At 33.8% G+C, this 21,146-nt stretch overlaps 1 protein-coding gene across 1 annotated transcript in view; it reads left to right on the top strand.

Annotated features, from left to right (window-relative positions):
• The window catches only part of LOC128172644 (neurogenic locus notch homolog protein 1-like), a 61,380-nt gene that overhangs the window by 1,868 nt on the left and 38,366 nt on the right, over nucleotides 1–21,146 (top strand). Inside the window, exons 2-10 of the mRNA XM_052838419.1 lie at nucleotides 887–986; nucleotides 1,403–1,576; nucleotides 2,840–2,953; nucleotides 3,784–3,897; nucleotides 8,024–8,137; nucleotides 10,731–10,844; nucleotides 12,753–12,866; nucleotides 14,775–14,888; nucleotides 19,168–19,281. Of these exons, the coding sequence (XP_052694379.1) occupies nucleotides 887–986; nucleotides 1,403–1,576; nucleotides 2,840–2,953; nucleotides 3,784–3,897; nucleotides 8,024–8,137; nucleotides 10,731–10,844; nucleotides 12,753–12,866; nucleotides 14,775–14,888; nucleotides 19,168–19,281 (1,072 nt within the window). The remainder of the gene's footprint in view (nucleotides 1–886; nucleotides 987–1,402; nucleotides 1,577–2,839; nucleotides 2,954–3,783; nucleotides 3,898–8,023; nucleotides 8,138–10,730; nucleotides 10,845–12,752; nucleotides 12,867–14,774; nucleotides 14,889–19,167; nucleotides 19,282–21,146) is intronic.

The raw sequence follows: 21,146 nt of genomic DNA, 5'->3' as shown, positions 1-21,146 counted from the left end.
CTGGTTGGATAATTTATACATTTCAAATATTTAGAGTCACGCCAATCAATTTTTTTTTTCTTTTTTTTTTCTTTAGTCAAAGCCAGAGTTTAAGATTTAGATTAGAGGTTGAGAGTCAGGACACAAGTTGTCCGTGTAATCTTTTACGTTTTACCTGACTATCATATGTAGGTCAACATTACGTTAGAATTATAAATTATTTAGTTTCCCATTTAAATGTGTACGATGTGGAGAGTAATTGTTGGCTAAGTCCCTAATATTTACATTGGCATCAGAAAAAAAACATCTTTGTAGTCTCTATATTTTATTGATACCAAGAGGATTGATGCATAAATTAATTGGATGATTTAAAAAAAAAAAGACGCAGTAAAGCATGTTTAACTAAAATCAATAAATTTTGTCGACCAGTTTAACAAAAGTCAATACATATCGTGGATTGGCTACGTGATATGAAACTTAAACCGCTTTTATGCAAGACAGTTTGTTGACATCGAAAATACACACGAACCTGAAAATCAAGCCAGATATATTTATTTCCTCTGGCATCCAAAATCAACAGTTTGATAGCCAAAAAAAAAGGAAAAGAGATATTTTTAAATGGTAGTCTCAACCAATTTGACAATGAAATAGAATATGTGAATCGGCTTTTAAAATATTCTTAGAAAATGTTATAAAAAATGGTTTATAATAAAACAATATTGTAAAATTTGTCATCTTAGTGATCCACTTTAAAACCTTCAAAACTCTGTTGCATACAATTTTTTAAATAATTACGCAAATATACATATAAACTGTACATTTATATAAACAATGAACATTTAAGAATAGGTTAAATAAGTTACATTTACAGTGAACTCTCGTGTTCATTATTGTTTTACTTTGGTAGGAGCTGGCTGGAGCTTGTTCGAACTCAACCTGTGAAATCAACCAGACATGTAAACACAAGAGATATTCCGAGCAAAATTTTTTTGAATGTGTTTTGTCAGGTAAAATCATCCGGTACCTTTCTTTAATGCAAATAGATACCATTAAAAATATACACGTGTTACATGTACATAATTGGTTTTCCTTACGCATATTGTAAAAATTTCAAGTGTCAAAGAGAGCTATTTTTTTAACAAAATAAATAATCTAAACGAAATATATAAAAGACCGTTTGTCGACAAGTATTATGTTTTAATTTAACACAATATACTATAATACTTCTAGGAGTATAAATTGTTAGATATAAATATTAATTAAACAAACTGTCAGTTGAAGAAAATATCACAATAGACTAGAAAAATTGACAACACTGTCGTGTCTTTTTTGTAAAAGTAAAATGTAGCCTCTTATCATAGGTATTAATCATATTAATTTCAGTGAAAGATTACATTGTTAATTGTGTGTCTTTATTCATAAGATTGTGGAATACCTGATCAAAAAGGAATAAACTTGAATACAACACGACGTGAGGACGCCATTGGTATACGCAGGAGGATACACGCCTCGTGTTCTGACGGATACTCCCAGTCTGGTTCAGGACGGCTGAACTGTCAGTCAAACGGAGAGTGGAAATACAACATTGTCTGTACAGGTGAATATGCTATTCGGATAAGTGAAGAAATAAATTATTAATCTTTAGTTTTGAATGAAAAATGGTATTTTAAATCTTGTAAATGAAACCAAGGAATTAAGTTTTTTGGTTCCAGTAACACAACATGGAAAATGAAACGGGTTTACTATTGTTTTTCGATATCACGAGTACTGAGCCACATTCACGGCACCAGCAATGCCAACAGTTTAGAACAACGCAGTGAAAGTGTTATTATGCCTAATGTTTGCAAACAGTTGTATAAGTAAATAAATTGATTGACAATTGAAATGTTCCAATAAACATGAAATAAAACACGTACAACTACGCAAAAAAATTCGCACTAAAGTATGTATGACATTTTTAAAGGACAAATCTTTTTAATAATGATATACGTAAACCATGGAAAAAACAATGCATTCATATCTACACGTATTGAATATTTTAACATTTTTGTTTTCTGTACCTTTTGCAATGTATATTCTTGGTCTGCATTAAAATCATTATCAGGCACAACCTTCTCCGGTCTGCACTTGAATCTAGAACACATAAATTTTAACATTGATTCTTCCAATGTCGTAGGCTTTTATCAATTCATATTATGGAAAGTACCTAATATTTTCTAATAAAGATGGAAGATGATAAGCCTATGTCTGAACCTTGCTTTTACGTCTTTTTAAAATACGAATATCTTCTGTAATTAATGTATCAATACTTTTTTTCCTTTAAAAAGTATGAAACGTGTACATGTTACTATATATTGATTTGGAAAAGAAAAAAAGGCAGAGTTTTTTGGGTTTTTTTTAACAAAATTTAAACTGTGTATCAAATATGACCGAATATCATAATAATGTCGATAAATTCTGTTAAAAAAAGGGGGGAGAGGGCTGTTAATGTTGTTATTTTATTCAATTTTTGTCGTTGCAAAATTGTTATCTGATGAAAATTTTACTACTAACGGGTTTACATACGCAGACATTTCATTAATAATATGCTAGCAAAAGAACTTTTCTTAACTTAGTTAATCGATTTTGTATGGAGAATATTTTTTAACCTCGTATGATTTTTATATTTTCATTAATATGTGACAATGCAAGCACATCTCTAAGCAAAATGTGAAATTAGAGTTTCTCCATATACAATGTTTACGATAACATATTCGCAATGGTTGAATATAAATTCGAATATAAACCCATGCATCTTTAATTATGTTAGTTAAAAGAAGCAAAACTGGTCATAATTTATTCAAATTCTAAATTTTAAAAGATATTGATGAATGTCTGAACAATCCATGTCAGAATGGAGGAACATGCAGTAACAACAATGGATCTTTCACTTGTATGTGTGCACATGGTTGGAGAGGGACACTTTGTAATGAAGGTAATCTCTCTCTCTCTCTCTCTCTCTCTCTCTCTCTCTCTCTCTCTCAATTGCTTATAATTCTGGCTCGTTAAAATAAATTTGATATGTACCCTCTTCTCTCTTTGATTTGTTATCGTTGTGTTTTCGCCTATACATCTATTAGCCATATAAGTCTAAAAACTTATTTATATCGTATTAGTAAATTATGTTCATTGAGTAATACTCTTACTGTATACAGGGTTATTTCCGCCCCTTTTACTTGCAAACGGTTTCGCCCCGTCTTGAATTCGCCCAGACACAGTTGTGATTAAAGCGAGATAATATCAAATATTGAAATTCGTCCAGTCTTGAATTTGCCCGCTGACAACGACGGCGCAAACGGAGCGAAATTAAAACGTGGCCAAACATTTCCCTGTATACAGTTTGTATTACATTGTATGTATCAAATTAAAGGCAACGTATCAAGCATCAAATAAGATTTTGCTTTCTTTGATACTGAAGTATTTAATGTTTAACATGATTATCAAATGAAAAAAAATGAATTCAAAGCTTTAAATGTTTGGACTTACTTCTATTTTGGTGGTTGTTTTTAAGATTGATATCATTTGTTGTCCATCAGTTTTAAAACGTGAGATGCAAAATATTATTAGGGTAACGAAATACATGTATCATTAAAGAAGACTATTAATCGATAGTCCAGCTCTAGTATGTTTTGTTATACTTAAACGGCAGAGTTAGGCATCGGCTGTCCTGTCAACGCATGTAGAAAAACGTCCGCGTTTCCAATAAGAAAACTTGCAGTTGATCAAGTCATTGTAATCATTTTAATATCATTTAAATATTTCAAGATGTTGATGAATGCCAGAGTGATCCTTGCCTCAATGGAGCCACATGTATAAACACACCCGGCTCATTCAACTGTACATGTGACGCCGGATGGACCGGGAAAATTTGTGATGAAGGTAAGGAACTAGAAAATGTGTTACGCCCTACATTTTACACGTGGAAAACATATGTTTTAAACTGTCGAGATTGTCAACAAAGTTTAGTACATTTTAATGTTCCTTGTTTTTTGAGAAGACGCTAGGGTAATCTTTAGGGGGAAAATGGAACAGATTTATTTGTGAAATTTGTACATGTACATGTGTATCTACGGTTGTTATCTTTATTTATTCTGTTGTGAAGGGGGCTTTTTTGCCAAAATATTAAGCTGAAGATACTCTTTTACAAAATTAAATTTACAAGTAGCTGGAAAAGCAAAATCAATGCTTCCAAAGATCCACTGAAGTATCTGAGTAATCAACTGAAGTGAATCAAGCAGCAAGATGAAGTATAACAAGAATGAACTGAAAAATAAAAAAAAAATTCAAGTAATTTAATTTAAAGCAATTTACATGTGATACGTATGTAATTCATATGAAAAACGTACGTTGGATCCACATACGTAAAACGTATGGAATGTATCACGTATGTCTAACACATACTTTTCACATATGTTCATTAACATACGTTATACACATGTGTTACTTAAATCACGCGTAAGTGAGGTCACATACGTATCACACATGTTTAACGTATGTGGCACATTTTGCTGTATATACATCAACAAATTTAACGAATTATGCAAAATACAAACAGCTTCTTAACAGACTAGTTCGAAATATTTATTAAAGCATTATTAGTATTGATTAAATCTGGGTCATGTTTAAAATGCCGGTATAATCAAACAAAAAAAGTAACATTATAAACTCTTCTTATATTATGATTTTGACGCGCTTTGTAAGACAATATTAATCATTCTCCTTTTTTAATACGATGTTTCTTTCAATGTCTGACTTATGAAATTGAAGGTTTAAATGTTTTGAGTCATAAAATTTCATAAAATATTAATGAATGTCTGGATAATCCATGTCACAACCGAGGAACGTGCAATAACAACGATGGATCTTTCGAGTTCACAGGGGCACTCTGTATTGAAGGTTAATTCTCTCTTTTTTTTTCTCTCCCATCCTTTTCTCTCTCAGAAATATTATAGTTGTTAAATTAATTTGCAATATACGAAACTTGCGACTATGACTGTTGTGTTGACTTCACACAATGAAATGCAAGTTACAGATTGGCGTTAAATTACATAAAAAAGGTGGATAGGACATAGTAGACTTTTAACCAGTAAGTTTCGGACATGTGATATTGTAGCATGTGCACGGTATGGAAAGTAAACCCTTTGCAGGGAATTAGCTGGGGGTCGTCTAAAAAGCTGAACAATCAAGAAAAATACGCGGATATTAAGAAGGGTTGAAATCTCAGAGAAATCACTATGGTGAAAAATGCACTAAATCTGACTAGTTATTTCCACAAAAAATAGTGATTGGCCTTACAATGTTTAAACAGAAACAACACAGGAAGCGGTCTACAATTATTGAGGATTTTTTAAGTATCTGTGCCTTGGTTTCAGTCTGTCTACTTCGTTGTTCGCTGAGATATACCTTGCCAGTTTACTTGTTGTTATATTATTTATGTTCAACACGTTTTTCTACACGTCTTTTCGTTCAAGGTTCGGGTGTATGAAATGCCTTAATGCAGATACATGTATATAGGGGATGTGTATCGATGAGCCACAACTAATATGGCGGTAGTCGGAGATAAAAGAGAAATAATGCGTATTTATGGCATGTCAGCTTTAAATAGGAGGACTATTACATGCATTTTAATGTCTTAATTGATGTTGCTTTCTTGTATTTGTTTGTATTTTATATTGTTTTTTCTACACAGGGCGAAAAACCATCTTTAAGCAAGTCCTTAAAGGTGGCTTAAAGGTGACTTAAAGGAGCTTAAAGGCTATACAACCTTTAAGCCGCCTTTAAGTCACCTTTAAGCAAGTGCTTATAGGTCCTTAATGTCCAAACTTCTTTAAGCCACCTTTAAGCATCTTTAAGTGGCATTTACGCTCTCTTTACACTGCCTTTACACTGTCTTTAAGTGGCCTTTAAGTCAATATTGATCAAGCTGAACAATTAAAACATATATTAAATGCAAAAGCTCTTTTATAGAGATGGGAGGGGGTCATCCGAGTGATCGCTCCATTAAACGCAGATCGCTATCATCAGCACCGCTCCGATGGACACAGATTGCCGTTATAAAATTCTTTATAATTTTTTGGGGGTTTCAAAATTATTGTAGGGATGAGCGCAGTCTCTGTATCTTAATATGTGCATAAAACTAATTAAAGTATGTTTGTTTTCTATTATAAATTAATCGGTGAAAATCTCTCTCTCTCTCTCTCTCTCTCTCTCTCTCTCTCTCTCTCTCTCTCTCTCTCTCAGTTCATCCGGTTATTAAACAAAATAAAGATAATGAACCAAAAATGCATGATTTAATTTGTTAATCGGTTTAAGGTTTGTATTTTTTTTTTCAATTTTCATTATTTCTAACTCTAGATCTGCTAGATACATGTTAAAGATGAAAAGACACTCAACTGCCTTTGTTATATCGGGCAGGATATTACTGCTTTGTTTGTCTAGACATAGTTTTGTTCGTTTGTGTATATCTAATTAGAGTCTATTGTTTGTCCAACTTAAGAAAACCCCTGGAACTAACACAGAATATACAAGATATACACAACAGTTGTGTCGTGTGCCCAGGTGCATGTTTGTGTATATCTAATTAAAGTCTATTGTTTGTCCAACTTAAGAAAACCCCTGGAACTAACACAGAATATACAAGATATACACAACAGGTGTGTCGTGTGCCCAGGTGCACGTCAGGGTTTCTAAACGCGTTGAATCTGAGTATGTACGAGTATACGATAAGTCTAGTGAATAAAAGTTAATTTACATTTGTAATTCATTTTCAAAGTATTATTTCCTAGCTCTGGGTTTCAAAGATGTTACGTCTACAAATTAACGATACATGTATGTAAGAGTAAAATCTTGAGGCTCATTAATTAATGTACCGGTGATCATAAATAAGGGTTGATTATTTAAATATATGTATAAGGGTAAATATGTCAAATATACCCGGCCTGGCACATCATACAATTGTATGTACAAGTCATTTGCAATTGCCACATGCAGTAAATACGTCACTGGTAATTGGTAATTTTGTTTGTTATAGAATTGATAGTTTATAAATCATGTACATACAATTACATGTAAATATTTAAACATATTGGAACGGCGCCGCGATCATGAAAACCGGGAAATTGCGGGAAATTGAACAAATACCCTAATAGTATCAATGCATTTAATAAAAGAAATTATTTTAATTTTCTTTCTTACATTTTTATAGCTATAAATAAGATGAACGTATATCTACTTGGTTTAAATTTATTAACTACATGTAAGAAAGCCTACTATAGTGAACCTAACGGTTTCCATTTAGGTATAATATATTTTTGTTCACTGAAGACCAAGTTCCGTATTTCATTCTAAATACATGCATGCATGTAATTTATTAATTAGATATAATTGATTGTTACAAACTGAATGGTTTGTCAAAATCTTTTCAAGTAAACACATTCAATACAGTGATTCAATATCCACTGATATATAGGATATAAAAACGCTCTTATATGTGTATGTTGCCGTGGCGCAGAGGATGTGTGGTGATGCTAGTAAACTAAGAGTCCCGGGTTCAATTCTCCCCGTGGGCGTTTTTTTTGGTGTTTTTATTTTCATTTTTCTTTCTAGAACAAAAACCATTTTAATACCTTTTCTTTCATAAAGTTAATACATTTTGTTGGAAATTAAGCACAATATTGAATTAATTTTTTTAATGGCTTAAAGGTGGCTTAAAGGTGGCTTAAAGAAGTTTGGACATTAAGGACCTATAAGTTGTCCTTAAAGGTGGCTTAAAGGTGGCTTAAAGATAGTCTTTAAGCTGCCTTTAAGCCATCTTTACGCTTTCTTTAAGCCACCTTTAAGCAATACATATAGCTTAAAGGTAGCTTAAAGATGGCATAAAGATCGTCTTTAAGCTACCTTTAAACACCTTTAAGCTATCTTTAAGGAGGACTTAAAGATGGTCATTCATCCTGTGCTAGTTTATGTTATGGCTGAGATAACAGCTTAAAATCATAATAACTTTTAGATATCAATGAATGTCTTGACAATCCATGTCAAAACGGAGGAACATGCAGCAACAGCGATGGATCTTTCACGTGTACATGCGCAGGTGGATTCACAGGGGCACTCTGTAATGAAGGTAAAAGTATATAATTCTTTCCCCCTCTATAAATATTAATGGATATTTTTCTTTTCCCTCTATCAATATAAATAGGTATGCCTTGCTCCTCTGTTTCTGTGTTTCTTTCCGATTCTCTTAATTTAAGTTGATGTTTATCAACTCTTTCATTGTTATTTCTGTGTATCTGCCTTCCTCTCTCATGTTTGTCATTATCTCTCTAGTACTTATCTTTACAGTGTTCGTACTTTTAAATACCAACATTTTATTACAACTTTATCCATTCTATTTGTATAAAGAATTTAACTGTTATTTGTAGCTTCATTTTGTTGGATATAGTTTCATTATTATATCAATACAGTTTTATTTAAAATCAAATATCAAATAAGCATGTTTATAGTTGTGGAGGCTGCAAATGTTAAAATGTTCCTTCCGTTAAAATAAGGATAATTTTTGAAATCCAACTTAAAACCAAATTCTCCTTTGATTCTTGTTATATGTTAAAGCTTACATGAATGCATAAAGCATTTGGTCGCCGTATTAGTTTCGATCGCTCCTCTACTGCCACTGGGGTATCTACAGTAGTTGAGAAAGTTATAGTCGGTTGCTTTCCGATCGAGGCATGTATGTTGCACGGACTTGTTAATGCATAAACTACACATTGAAGTAAAATGTTTGTGATAAAGAAATAAGGAAACAGCAATCACAAAAATACAAGTTTTTGTTATTCTTTACAAGAATTTTCAAGATATCATTATTATTTTGCACAGATTGCGTTCCCTTACATCGAATGCATATCGAATACCTGTGTCGTTCATAGAGAGTGTATAACGTCTGTGTCTTTTTGAAAACATAGGCCGAACTACATCCAACTCAGTAGCTAAATAATAGTAAATTCATAAAAGTAACACATAACATCGTTCCATCGGTTTCTACAAAAAGTCAGTTTCTAAAGTTCATCCTGTTATTGACATTGCTCGATATGCCAGGTAGGTCTGCCATTTGGTCGCCATATTAGTTTCGATCGCTCCTCTACTGCCACTGGGGTATCTACAGTAGTTGAGAAAGTTATCGTCGGTTGCTTTCCGATCGAGGCATGTGGGTTGCACGGACTTGTTGATGCATAAACAACACATTGCAGTTAAATGTTTGTGATAAAGAAAAAAGGAAACAGGAATCACAAAAATACAATGTTTTTAGTCTTTACAAGAATTTTCAAGGTATCATTATTATTTTGCACAGATTGCGCTCCCTTACATCGAATGCATATCGAATACGTGTGTCGTTCATAGAGAGTGTATAACGTCTGTGTCTTTTTAAAAACACTGGCCAAACTACATCCAACTCAGTAGCTAAATAATAGTAAATCCATAAAAGTTACACGTAACATCGTTCCATCGGTTTCTACAAAAGGTCAGTTTCTAAAGTCCATCCTGTTATTGACATTGCTTGATCTGCCAAAGTGTGTGGTTTGCGCATATGCAATGTATAAACAGAAACAACACCGGAAGCGGTCTACAATTATCGAGGATTTTTTAAGTATATGTGCCTTGGTTTCAGTCTGTCTACTTCGTTGTTCGCTTAGATATACCTTGCCAGTTTACTTGTCATATTAGTTTTGTTCAACAAGTTTTTCTACACGTCTTTTCGTCCAAGGTTCGGGTGTATGAAATGCCTGAATACAGATACTATTACTTATTAGGTTAGTTACTGACTCACTACGGAGATATATTGGGTTGATCAATCTCATAGATGGCGAGGCGAAGCCGAGCCATCTATGGGATTAATCAACCCAATATATCTCCGTAGTGAGTCAGTAACTAACCTAATAAGTGTTTTGTTTTCCCGAGGACTATCAAGCGACATATTTTATTCACATATAGCGATGATCATGGCACAGCCATGTACAAGATGCCTAACATCTCGTCCAATTTAACTCATTTAAACTCTTCAAAATTTTCCATCTCACCTTTCAAATACTCTTTTAAAATCTTTGCTTCCCCATGTTTACCTACAATGTTTTGTTGCTATTCAATTTTAAATGTTTCCTCCCTTTCCTCTGCAGAGATTTGAGCAAATTTCGACGCTGCCATTTTGTTCTGCTCCAGACAAAACAATGTGACGTCAATATTCTAAGGGCAACTACTCTAATTTTAAAGAATTTCAAAGGGCAACTACTCCAAATACTTTAAGAACTTACGGCATGCGGTTTATGTATTAAATACCATGAAATGTCGAGATGAGTAAGCGAAGCGTCGATCAATGACGGCCATATTGCCTAATATTAATTCTCACCGAACAAATATAGAGATATATGAGGCAATCACGTGCTATGTTTAAACCAATGAAAATGTGAAATTTCAGTCCAAGGGAAAACAAATGTATATAGGGGGTGTGTATTGATGAGCCACAACTAATATGGGCGGTAGTCGGAGATAAAAGAGAAATAATGCGTATTTATGAATTCATGTCAGCTTTAAATACGAGGACTATTACATGCATTTTAATGTCTTAATTGATGTTGCTTTCTTGTATTTGTTTGTATTCTATATTGTTTTTTTTTCTAGTTTATATTATGGCTGAGATAACAGCTTAAAATCATAATAAAATTTAGATATCAATGAATGTCTTGACAATCCATGTCAAAACGGAGGAACATGCAGCAACAGCGATGGATCTTTCACGTGTACATGCGCAGGTGGATTCACAGGGGCACTCTGTAATGAAGGTAAATGTGTATTATTCTTCCCCCCTCTATCAATATTAATGTATATTTTTCTTTTCCCTCTATCAATATAAATAGGTATACCTTGCTCCTCTGTTTCTGTGTTTCTTTCCGACTCTCTTAATTTAAGTTGATGTTTATCAACTCTTTTATTGTTATTTCTGTGTATCTGCCTTCCTCTCTCATGTTTGTCATTATCTCTCTAGTACTTATCTTTACAGTGTTCGTACTTTTAAATACCAACAAGTTATAACAACTTTATCCATTCTATTTGTATAAAGAATTAAACTGTTATTTGTAGCTTCATTTTGTTGGATATAGTTTCATTATTATATCAATACAGTTTTATTTAAAATCAAATATCAAATAAGCATGTTTATAGTTGTGGAGGCTGCAAATGTTAAAATGTTCCTTCCGTTAAAATAAGGATAATTTTTGAAACCCAACTTAAGAATTCTCCTTTGATTCTTGTTATACGTTAAAGCTTACATGAATGCATAAAGCATTTGGTCGCCATATCAGTTTCGATCGCTCCTCTACTGCCACTGGGGTATCTAAAGTAGCTGAGAAAGTTATCGTCGGTTGCTTTCCGATCGAGGCATGTAGGTTGCACGGACTTGTTAATGCATAAACTACACATTGCAGTAAAATGTTTGTGATAAAGAAATAAGGAAACAGGAATCACAAAAATACAAGTTTTTTTTATTCTGTACAAGAATTTTCAAGATATCATTATTATTTTGCACAGATTGCGTTCCCTTACATCGAATGCATATCGAATACCTGTGTCGTTCATAGAGAGTGTATAACGTCTGTGTCTTTTTGAAAACATTGGCCGAACTACATCCAACTCAGTAGCTAAATACATGTAATAGTAAATCCATAAAAGTAACACATAACATCGTTCCATCGGTTTCTACAAAAAGTCAGTTTCTAAAGTCCATCCTGTTATTGACATTGCTCGATATGCCAGGTAGGTCTGCCATTTGGTCGCCATATTAGTTTCGATCGCTCCTCTACTGCCACTGGGGTATCTACAGTAGTTGAGAAAGTTATCGTCGGTTGCTTTCCAATCGAGGCATGTAGGTTGCACGGACTTGTTGATGCATAAACTACACATTGCAGTTAAATGTTTGTGATAAAGAAAAAAGGAAACAGGAATCACAAAAATACAAGTTTTTTTTAGTCTTTACAAGAATTTTCAAGGTATCATTATTATTTTGCACAGATTGCGCTCCCTTACATCGAATGCATATCGAGTACGTGTGTCGTTCATAGAGAGTGTATAACGTCTGTGTCTTTTTAAAAACACTGGCCGAACTTCATCCAACTCAGTAGCTAAATAATAGTAAATCCATAAAAGTAACACGTAACATCGTTCCATCGGTTTCTACAAAAGGTCAGTTTCTAAAGTCCATCCTGTTATTGACATTGCTCGATCTGCCAAAGTGTGTGGTTTGCGCATATGCAATGTATAAACAGAAACAACACAGGAAGCGGTCTACAATTATCGAGGATTTTTTAAGTATCTGTGCCTTGGTTTCAGTCTGTCTACTTCGTTTTTCGCTTAGATATACCTTGCCAGTTTACTTGTCATATTATTTTTGTTCAACAAGTTTTTCTACACGTCTTTTCGTCCAAGGTTCGGGTGTATGAAATGCCTGAATACAGATACATGTATATAGGGGGTGTGTATTGATGAGCCACAACTAATATGGGCGGTAGTCGGAGATAAAAGAGAAATAATGCGTATATATGAATTCATGTCAGCTTTAAATAGGAGGACTATTACATGCATTTTCATGTCTTAATTGATGTTGCTTTCTTGTATTTGTTTGTATTCTATATTGTTTTTTTTTTCTAGTTTATATTATGGCTGAGATAACAGCTTAAAGTCATAATAACTTTTAGATATCAATGAATGTCTTGACAATCCATGTCAAAACGGAGGAACATGCAGCAACAGCGATGGATCTTTCACGTGTACATGCGCAGGTGGATTCACAGGGGCACTCTGTAATGAAGGTAAATGTGTATTATTCTTCCCCCCTCTATCAATATTAATGTATACTTTTCTTTTCCCTCTATCAATATAAATAGGTATGCTTTGCTCCTCTGTTTCTGTGTTTCTTTCCGACTCTCATAATTTAAGTTGATGTTTATCAACTTTTTCATTGTTATTTCTGTGTATCTGCCTTCCTCTCTCATGTTTGTCATTATCTCTCTAGTACTTATCTTTACAGTGTTCGTACTTTTAAATACCAACAAGTTATAACAACTTTATCCATTCTATTTGTATAAAGAATTAAACTGTTATTTGTAGCTTCATTTTGTTGGATATAGTTTCATAATTATATCAATACAGTTTTATTTAAAATCAAATATCAAACAAGCATGTTTATAGTTGTGGAGGCTGCAAATGTTAAAATGTTCCTTCCGTTAAAATAAGGATAATTTTTGAAACCCAACTGAAGAATTCTCCTTTGATTCTTGTTATACGTTAAAGCTTACATGAATGCATAAAGCATTTGGTCGCCATATTAGTTTCGATCGCTCCTCTACTGCCACTGGGGTATCTAAAGTAGCTGAGAAAGTTATCGTCGGTTGCTTTCCGATCGAGGCATGTAGGTTTCACGGACTTGTTAATGCATAAACTACACATTGCAGTAAAATGTTTGTGATAAAGAAATAAGGAAACAGCAATCACAAAAATACAAGTTTTTTTTATTCTTTACAAGAATTTTCAAGATATCATTATTATTTTGCACAGATTGCGTTCCCTTACATCGAATGCATATCGAATACCTGTGTCGTTCATAGAGAGTGTATAACGTCTGTGTCTTTTTGAAAACATTGGCCGAACTACATCCAACTCAGTAGCTAAATACATGTAATAGTAAATCCATAAAAGTAACACATAACATCGTTCCATCGGTTTCTACAAAAAGTCAGTTTCTAAAGTCCATCCTGTTATTGACATTGCTCGATATGCCAGGTAGGTCTGCCATTTGGTCGCCATATTAGTTTCGATCGCTCCTCTACTGCCACTGGGGTATCTACAGTAGTTGAGAAAGTTATCGTCGGTTGCTTTCCAATCGAGGCATGTAGGTTGCACGGACTTGTTGATGCATAAACTACACATTGCAGTTAAATGTTTGTGATAAAGAAAAAAGGAAACAGGAATCACAAAAATACAAGTTTTTTTTAGTCTTTACAAGAATTTTCAAGGTATCATTATTATTTTGCACAGATTGCGCTCCCTTACATCGAATGCATATCGAGTACGTGTGTCGTTCATAGAGAGTGTATAACGTCTGTGTCTTTTTAAAAACACTGGCCGAACTTCATCCAACTCAGTAGCTAAATAATAGTAAATCCATAAAAGTAACACGTAACATCGTTCCATCGGTTTCTACAAAAGGTCAGTTTCTAAAGTCCATCCTGTTATTGACATTGCTCGATCTGCCAAAGTGTGTGGTTTGCGCATATGCAATGTATAAACAGAAACAACACAGGAAGCGGTCTACAATTATCGAGGATTTTTTAAGTATCTGTGCCTTGGTTTCAGTCTGTCTACTTCGTTTTTCGCTTAGATATACCTTGCCAGTTTACTTGTCATATTATTTTTGTTCAACAAGTTTTTCTACACGTCTTTTCGTCCAAGGTTCGGGTGTATGAAATGCCTGAATACAGATACATGTATATAGGGGGTGTGTATTGATGAGCCACAACTAATATGGGCGGTAGTCGGAGATAAAAGAGAAATAATGCGTATATATGAATTCATGTCAGCTTTAAATAGGAGGACTATTACATGCATTTTCATGTCTTAATTGATGTTGCTTTCTTGTATTTGTTTGTATTCTATATTGTTTTTTTTTTCTAGTTTATATTATGGCTGAGATAACAGCTTAAAGTCATAATAACTTTTAGATATCAATGAATGTCTTGACAATCCATGTCAAAACGGAGGAACATGCAGCAACAGCGATGGATCTTTCACGTGTACATGCGCAGGTGGATTCACAGGGGCACTCTGTAATGAAGGTAAATGTGTATTATTCTTCCCCCCTCTATCAATATTAATGTATATTTTTCTTTTTCCCTCTATCAATATAAATAGGTATGCCTTGCTCCTCTGTTTCTGTGTTTCTTTCCGACTCTCTTAATTTAAGTTGATGTTTATCAACTCTTTTATTGTTATTTCTGTGTATCTACCTTCCTCTCTCATGTTTGTCATTATCTCTCTACACAGGATGAATGACCATCTTTAAGTCCTCCTTAAAGATAGCTTAAAGGTGTTTAAAGGTAGCTTAAAGACGATCTTTAAGCCACCTTTAAGCTACCTTTAAGCTATATGTATTGCTTAAAGGTGGCTTAAAGAAAGCGTAAAGATGGCTTAAAGGCAGCTTAAAGACTATCTTTAAGCCACCTTTAAGCCACCTTTAAGGACAACTTATAGGTCCTTAATGTCCAAACTTCTTTAAGCCACCTTTAAGCCACCTTTAAGCTACCTTTAAGCCACCTTAAAGCCATTAAAAATTTTTTTATTCAATATTGTGCTTAATTTCCAACAAAATGTATTAACTTTATGAAAGAAAAGGTATTAAAACGGTTTTTGTTCTATAAAGAAAAATGAAAAAAAAACACCAAAAAAAAACCGACCGCGGTGAGAATTGAACCCGGCACCCTTAGTTTACTAGCATCACCACACATCCTCTGCGCCACGGCAACTTACATATTTATAAGCGTTTTTATATCCTATATATCAGTGGATATTGAATCACTGTATTGAATGTGTTTACTTGAAAAGATTTTGACAAACCATTCAGTTTGTAACAATCAATTATATCTAATTTATAAATTACATGCATGCATGTATTTAGAATGAAATACGGAACTTGGTCTTCAGTGAACAAAAATATATTATACCTAAATGGAAACCGTTAGGTTCACTATAGTAGGCTTTCTTAGTTAATAAATTTAAACAGAGTAGATATACGTAATTCATCTAATTTATAGCTATAAAAATGTAAGAAAGAAAATGAAATCATTTCTTTTATTAAATGCATTGATACTATTAAGGTATTTGTTCAATTTCCCGCAATTTCCCGGTTTTCATGATCGCGGCGCCGTTCCAATATGTTTAAATATTTACATGTAATTGTATGTACATGATTTTTAAACTATCAATTCTATAACAAACAAAATTACCAATTACCGGTGACGTATTTACTGCATGTGGCAATTGCAAATGACTTGTACATACAATTGTATGATGTGCCAGGCCGGGTATATTTGACATATTTACCCTTATACATATATTTAAATAATCAACCCCTATTTATGATCACCGGTACATTAATTAATTAGCCTCAAGATTTTACTCTTACATACATGTATCGTTAATTTGTAGACGTAACATATTTGAAACCCAGAGCTAGGAAATAATACTTTGAAAATGAATTACAAATGTAAATTAACTTTTATTCACTAGACTTATCGTATACTCGTACATACTAAGATTCAACGCCTTTAGAAACCCTGACGTGCACCTGGGCACACGACACACCTGTTGTGTATATCTTGTATATTCTGTGTAAGTTCCAGGGGTTTTCTTAAGTTGGACAAACAATAGACTTTAATTAGATATACACAAACGTGCACCTGGGCACACGACACAACTGTTGTGTATATCTTGTATATTCTGTGTTAGTTCCAGGGGTTTTCTTAAGTTGGACAAACAATAGACTCTAATTAGATATACACAAACGAACAAAACTATGTCTAGACAAACAAAGCAGTAATATCCTGCCCGATATAACAAAGGCAGTTGAGAGTCTTTTCATCTTTAACATGTATCTAGCAGATCTAGAGTTAGAAATAATGAAAATTGAAAAAAAAAATACAAACCTTAAACCGATTAACAAATTAAATCATGCATTTTTGGTTCATTATCTTTATTTTGTTTAATAACCAGATGAACTGAGAGAGAGAGAGAGAGAGAGAGAGAGAGAGAGAGAGAGAGAGAGAGAGAGAGAGAGAGATATTTTTTCACCGATTAATTTATAATAGGAAACAAACATACTTTAATTAGTTTTATGCACATATTAAGATACAGAGACTGCGCTCATCCCTACAATAATTTTGAAACCCCCCAAAAATTATAAAGAATTTTATAACGGCAATCTGTGTCCATCGGAGCGGTGCTGATTATAGTGATCTGTGTTTAATGGAGCGACGATTAAAACCGCATGGAACCCCCCCCCTTCCTTGGAAATTATATTATCACTCGGATGACCCCCTCCCATCTCTATAAAAGAGCTTTTGCATTTAATATATGTTTTTATTGTTCAGCTTGATCAATATTGACTTAAAGGCCACTTAAAGACAGTGTAAAGGCAGTGTAAAGAGAGCGTAAATGCCACTTAAAGATGCTTAAAGGTGGCTTAAAGGTGGCTTAAAGGTAGCTTAAAGAAGTTTGGACATTAAGGACCTATAAGCACTTGCTTAAAGGTGACTTAAAGGCTGCTTAAAGGTTGTATAGCCTTTAAGCTCCTTTAAGTCACCTTTAAGCCACCTTTAAGGACTTGCTTAAAGATGGTTTTTCGCCCTGTGCTAGTACTTATCTTTACAGTGTTCGTACTTTTAAATACCAACATGTTATATCAACTTTATCCATTCTATTTGTATAAAGAATTAAACTGTTATTTGTAGCTTCATTTTGTTGGATATAGTTTCATTATTATATCAATACAGTTTTATTTAAAATCAAATATCAAATAAGCATGTTTATAGTTGTGGAGGCTGCAAATGTTAAAATGTTCCTTCCGTTAAAATAAGGATAATTTTTGAAACCCAACTGAAGAATTCTCCTTTGATTCTTGTTATACGTTAAAGCTTACATGAATGCATAAAGCATTTGGTCGCCATATTAGTTTCGATCGCTCCTCTACTGCCACTGGGGTATCTAAAGTAGCTGAGAAAGTTATCGTCGGTTGCTTTCCGATCGAGGCATGTAGGTTGCACGGACTTGTTAATGCATAAACTACACATTGCAGTAAAATGTTTGTGATAAAGAAATAAGGAAACAGCAATCACCAAAATACAAGTTTTTTTTATTCTTTACAAGAATTTTCAAGATATCATTATTATTTTGCACAGATTGCGTTCCCTTACATCGAATGCATATCGAATACCTGTGTCGTTCATAGAGAGTGTATAACGTCTGTGTCTTTTTGAAAACATTGGCCGAACTACATCCAACTCAGTAGCTAAATACATGTAATAGTAAATCCATAAAAGTAACACATAACATCGTTCCATCGGTTTCTACAAAAAGTCAGTTTCTAAAGTCCATCCTGTTATTGACATTGCTCGATATGCCAGGTAGGTCTGCCATTTGGTCGCCATATTAGTTTCGATCGCTCCTCTACTGCCCCTGGGGTATCTACAGTAGTTGAGAAAGTTATCGTCGGTTGCTTTCCAATCGAGGCATGTAGGTTGCACGGACTTGTTGATGCATAAACTACACATTGCAGTTAAATGTTTGTGATAAAGAAAAAAGGAAACAGGAATCACAAAAATACAAGTTTTTTTTAGTCTTTACAAGAATTTTCAAGGTATCATTATTATTTTGCACAGATTGCGCTCCCTTACATCGAATGCATATCGAGTACGTGTGTCGTTCATAGAGAGTGTATAACGTCTGTGTCTTTTTAAAAACACTGGCCGAACTTCATCCAACTCAGTAGCTAAATAATAGTAAATCCATAAAAGTAACACGTAACATCGTTCCATCGGTTTCTACAAAAGGTCAGTTTCTAAAGTCCATCCTGTTATTGACATTGCTCGATCTGCCAAAGTGTGTGGTTTGCGCATATGCAATGTATAAACAGAAACAACACAGGAAGCGGTCTACAATTATCGAGGATTTTTTAAGTATCTGTGCCTTGGTTTCAGTCTGTCTACTTCGTTTTTCGCTTAGATATACCTTGCCAGTTTACTTGTCATATTATTTTTGTTCAACAAGTTTTTCTACACGTCTTTTCGTCCAAGGTTCGGGTGTATGAAATGCCTGAATACAGATACATGTATATAGGGGGTGTGTATTGATGAGCCACAACTAATATGGGCGGTAGTCGGAGATAAAAGAGAAATAATGCGTATATATGAATTCATGTCAGCTTTAAATAGGAGGACTATTACATGCATTTTCATGTCTTAATTAATGTTGCTTTCTTGTATTTGTTTGTATTCTATATTGTTTTTTTTTCTAGTTTATATTATGGCTGAGATAACAGCTTAAAGTCATAATAACTTTTAGATATCAATGAATGTCTTGACAATCCATGTCAAAACGGAGGAACATGCAGCAACAGCGATGGATCTTTCACGTGTACATGCGCAGGTGGATTCACAGGGGCACTCTGTAATGAAGGTAAATGTGTATTATTCTTCCCCCTCTATCAATATTAATGTATATTTTTCTTTTCCCTCTATCAATATAAATAGGTATGCCTTGCTCCTCTGTTTCTGTGTTTCTTTCCGACTCTCTTAATTTAAGTTGATGTTTATCAACTCTTTTATTGTTATTTCTGTGTATCTACCTTCCTCTCTCATGTTTGTCATTATCTCTCTAGTACTTATCTTTACAGTGTTCGTACTTTTAAATACCAACATGTTATATCAACTTTATCCATTCTATTTGTATAAAGAATTAAACTGTTATTTGTAGCTTCATTTTGTTGGATATAGTTTCATTATTATATCAATACAGTTTTATTTAAAATCAAATATCAAATAAGCATGTTTATAGTTGTGGAGGCTGCAAATGTTAAAATGTTCCTTCCGTTAAAATAAGGATAATTTTTGAAATCCAACTTAAAACCAAATTCTCCTTTGATTCTTGTTATATGTTAAAGCTTACATGAATGCATAAAGCATTTGGTCGCCATATTAGTTTCGATCGCTCCTCTACTGCCCCTGGGGTATCTACAGTAGTTGAGAAAGCTATCGTCGGTTGCTTTCCGGTCGAGGCATGTAGGTTGCACGGACTTGTTAATGCATAAACTACACATTGCAGTAAAATGTTTGTGATAAAGAAATAAGGAAACAGCAATCACAAAAATACAAGTTTTTTTTATTCTTTACAAGGATTTTCAAGGTATCATTATTATTTTGCACAGATTGCGCTCCCTTACATCGAATGCATATCGAATACGTGTGTCGTTCATACAGAGTGCATAACGTCTGCGTCTTTTTAAAAACACTGGCCGAACTACATCCAACTCAGTAGCTAAATAATAGTAAATCCATAAAAGTAACACGTAACATCGTTCCGTCGGTTTCTACAAAAGGTCAGTTTCTAAAGTCCATCCTGTTATTGACATTGCTCGATCTGCCAAAGTGTGTGGTTTGCGCATATGCAATGTATAAACAAAAACAACACAAGAAGCGGTCTACAATTATCGAGGATTTTTTAAGTATCTGTGCCTTGGTTTCAGTCTGTCTACTTCGTTGTTCGCTTAGATATACCTTGCCAGTTTACTTGTTGTCATATTATTTTTGTTCAACACGTTTTTCTACACGTCTTTTCGTCCAAGGTTCGGGTGTATGAAATGCCTGAATGCAGATATATGTATATAGGGGGTGTGTATTGATGAGCCACAACTAATATGGGCGGTAGTCGGAGATAAAAGAGAAATGATGCGTATTTATGAATTCATGTCAGCTTTAAATACGAGGACTATTATATGCATTTTAATGTCTTAATTATACCCGCACTTTCTAAAGAAAGTTCGGGTATATTGTTGTTACCCTGTTCCGTCCGTCCGTCCGTCCCTTCGTCCGTCCGTCTGTCACGTTTTACTTTCTCAAACTACCCTTACATCTTATAAACCAGCAAACTGAACTCTTGGAGTTTGATTTGGGGTATCATGTTGTTTTGTAAAAAGGTTTCAAAAATTCTCTGTTAGTCCTGGGGGTCAAATAATTGTTAAAAAAATGACGCTTTTTTCACAAAAAACCTTCTTCGTCGAACTCCTCCTACATTTTCAACAGTAGACAAATCATCTTTTGGAATATGTTTTAGGGTATCCTATAGATGCGCAATAAGGTTTCGGAATTTTCAATTTTGTCCTAGGGGGCCATTTAATGGCTGAAAAATGACGTTGTTTTTTTTTTTTTTTTACAAAAAAAACTGGTTTCAAAAAGTCTTTTTTTGGCAGTAACCAAATGATCTTCTAGAATATGATTGGGGGTGTCATATTGAGGCGTGATCAGGTTCCAGAATTTTTTTTTTCA

This window comes from Crassostrea angulata, chromosome 2, assembly GCF_025612915.1.
Source record: "Crassostrea angulata isolate pt1a10 chromosome 2, ASM2561291v2, whole genome shotgun sequence".
In the NCBI taxonomy this organism is placed as follows: domain Eukaryota; kingdom Metazoa; phylum Mollusca; class Bivalvia; order Ostreida; family Ostreidae; genus Magallana; species Magallana angulata.
The sequence above is the reverse complement of the archived record's forward strand: the minus strand, read 5'-3'. Positions and strand labels throughout refer to the sequence as shown.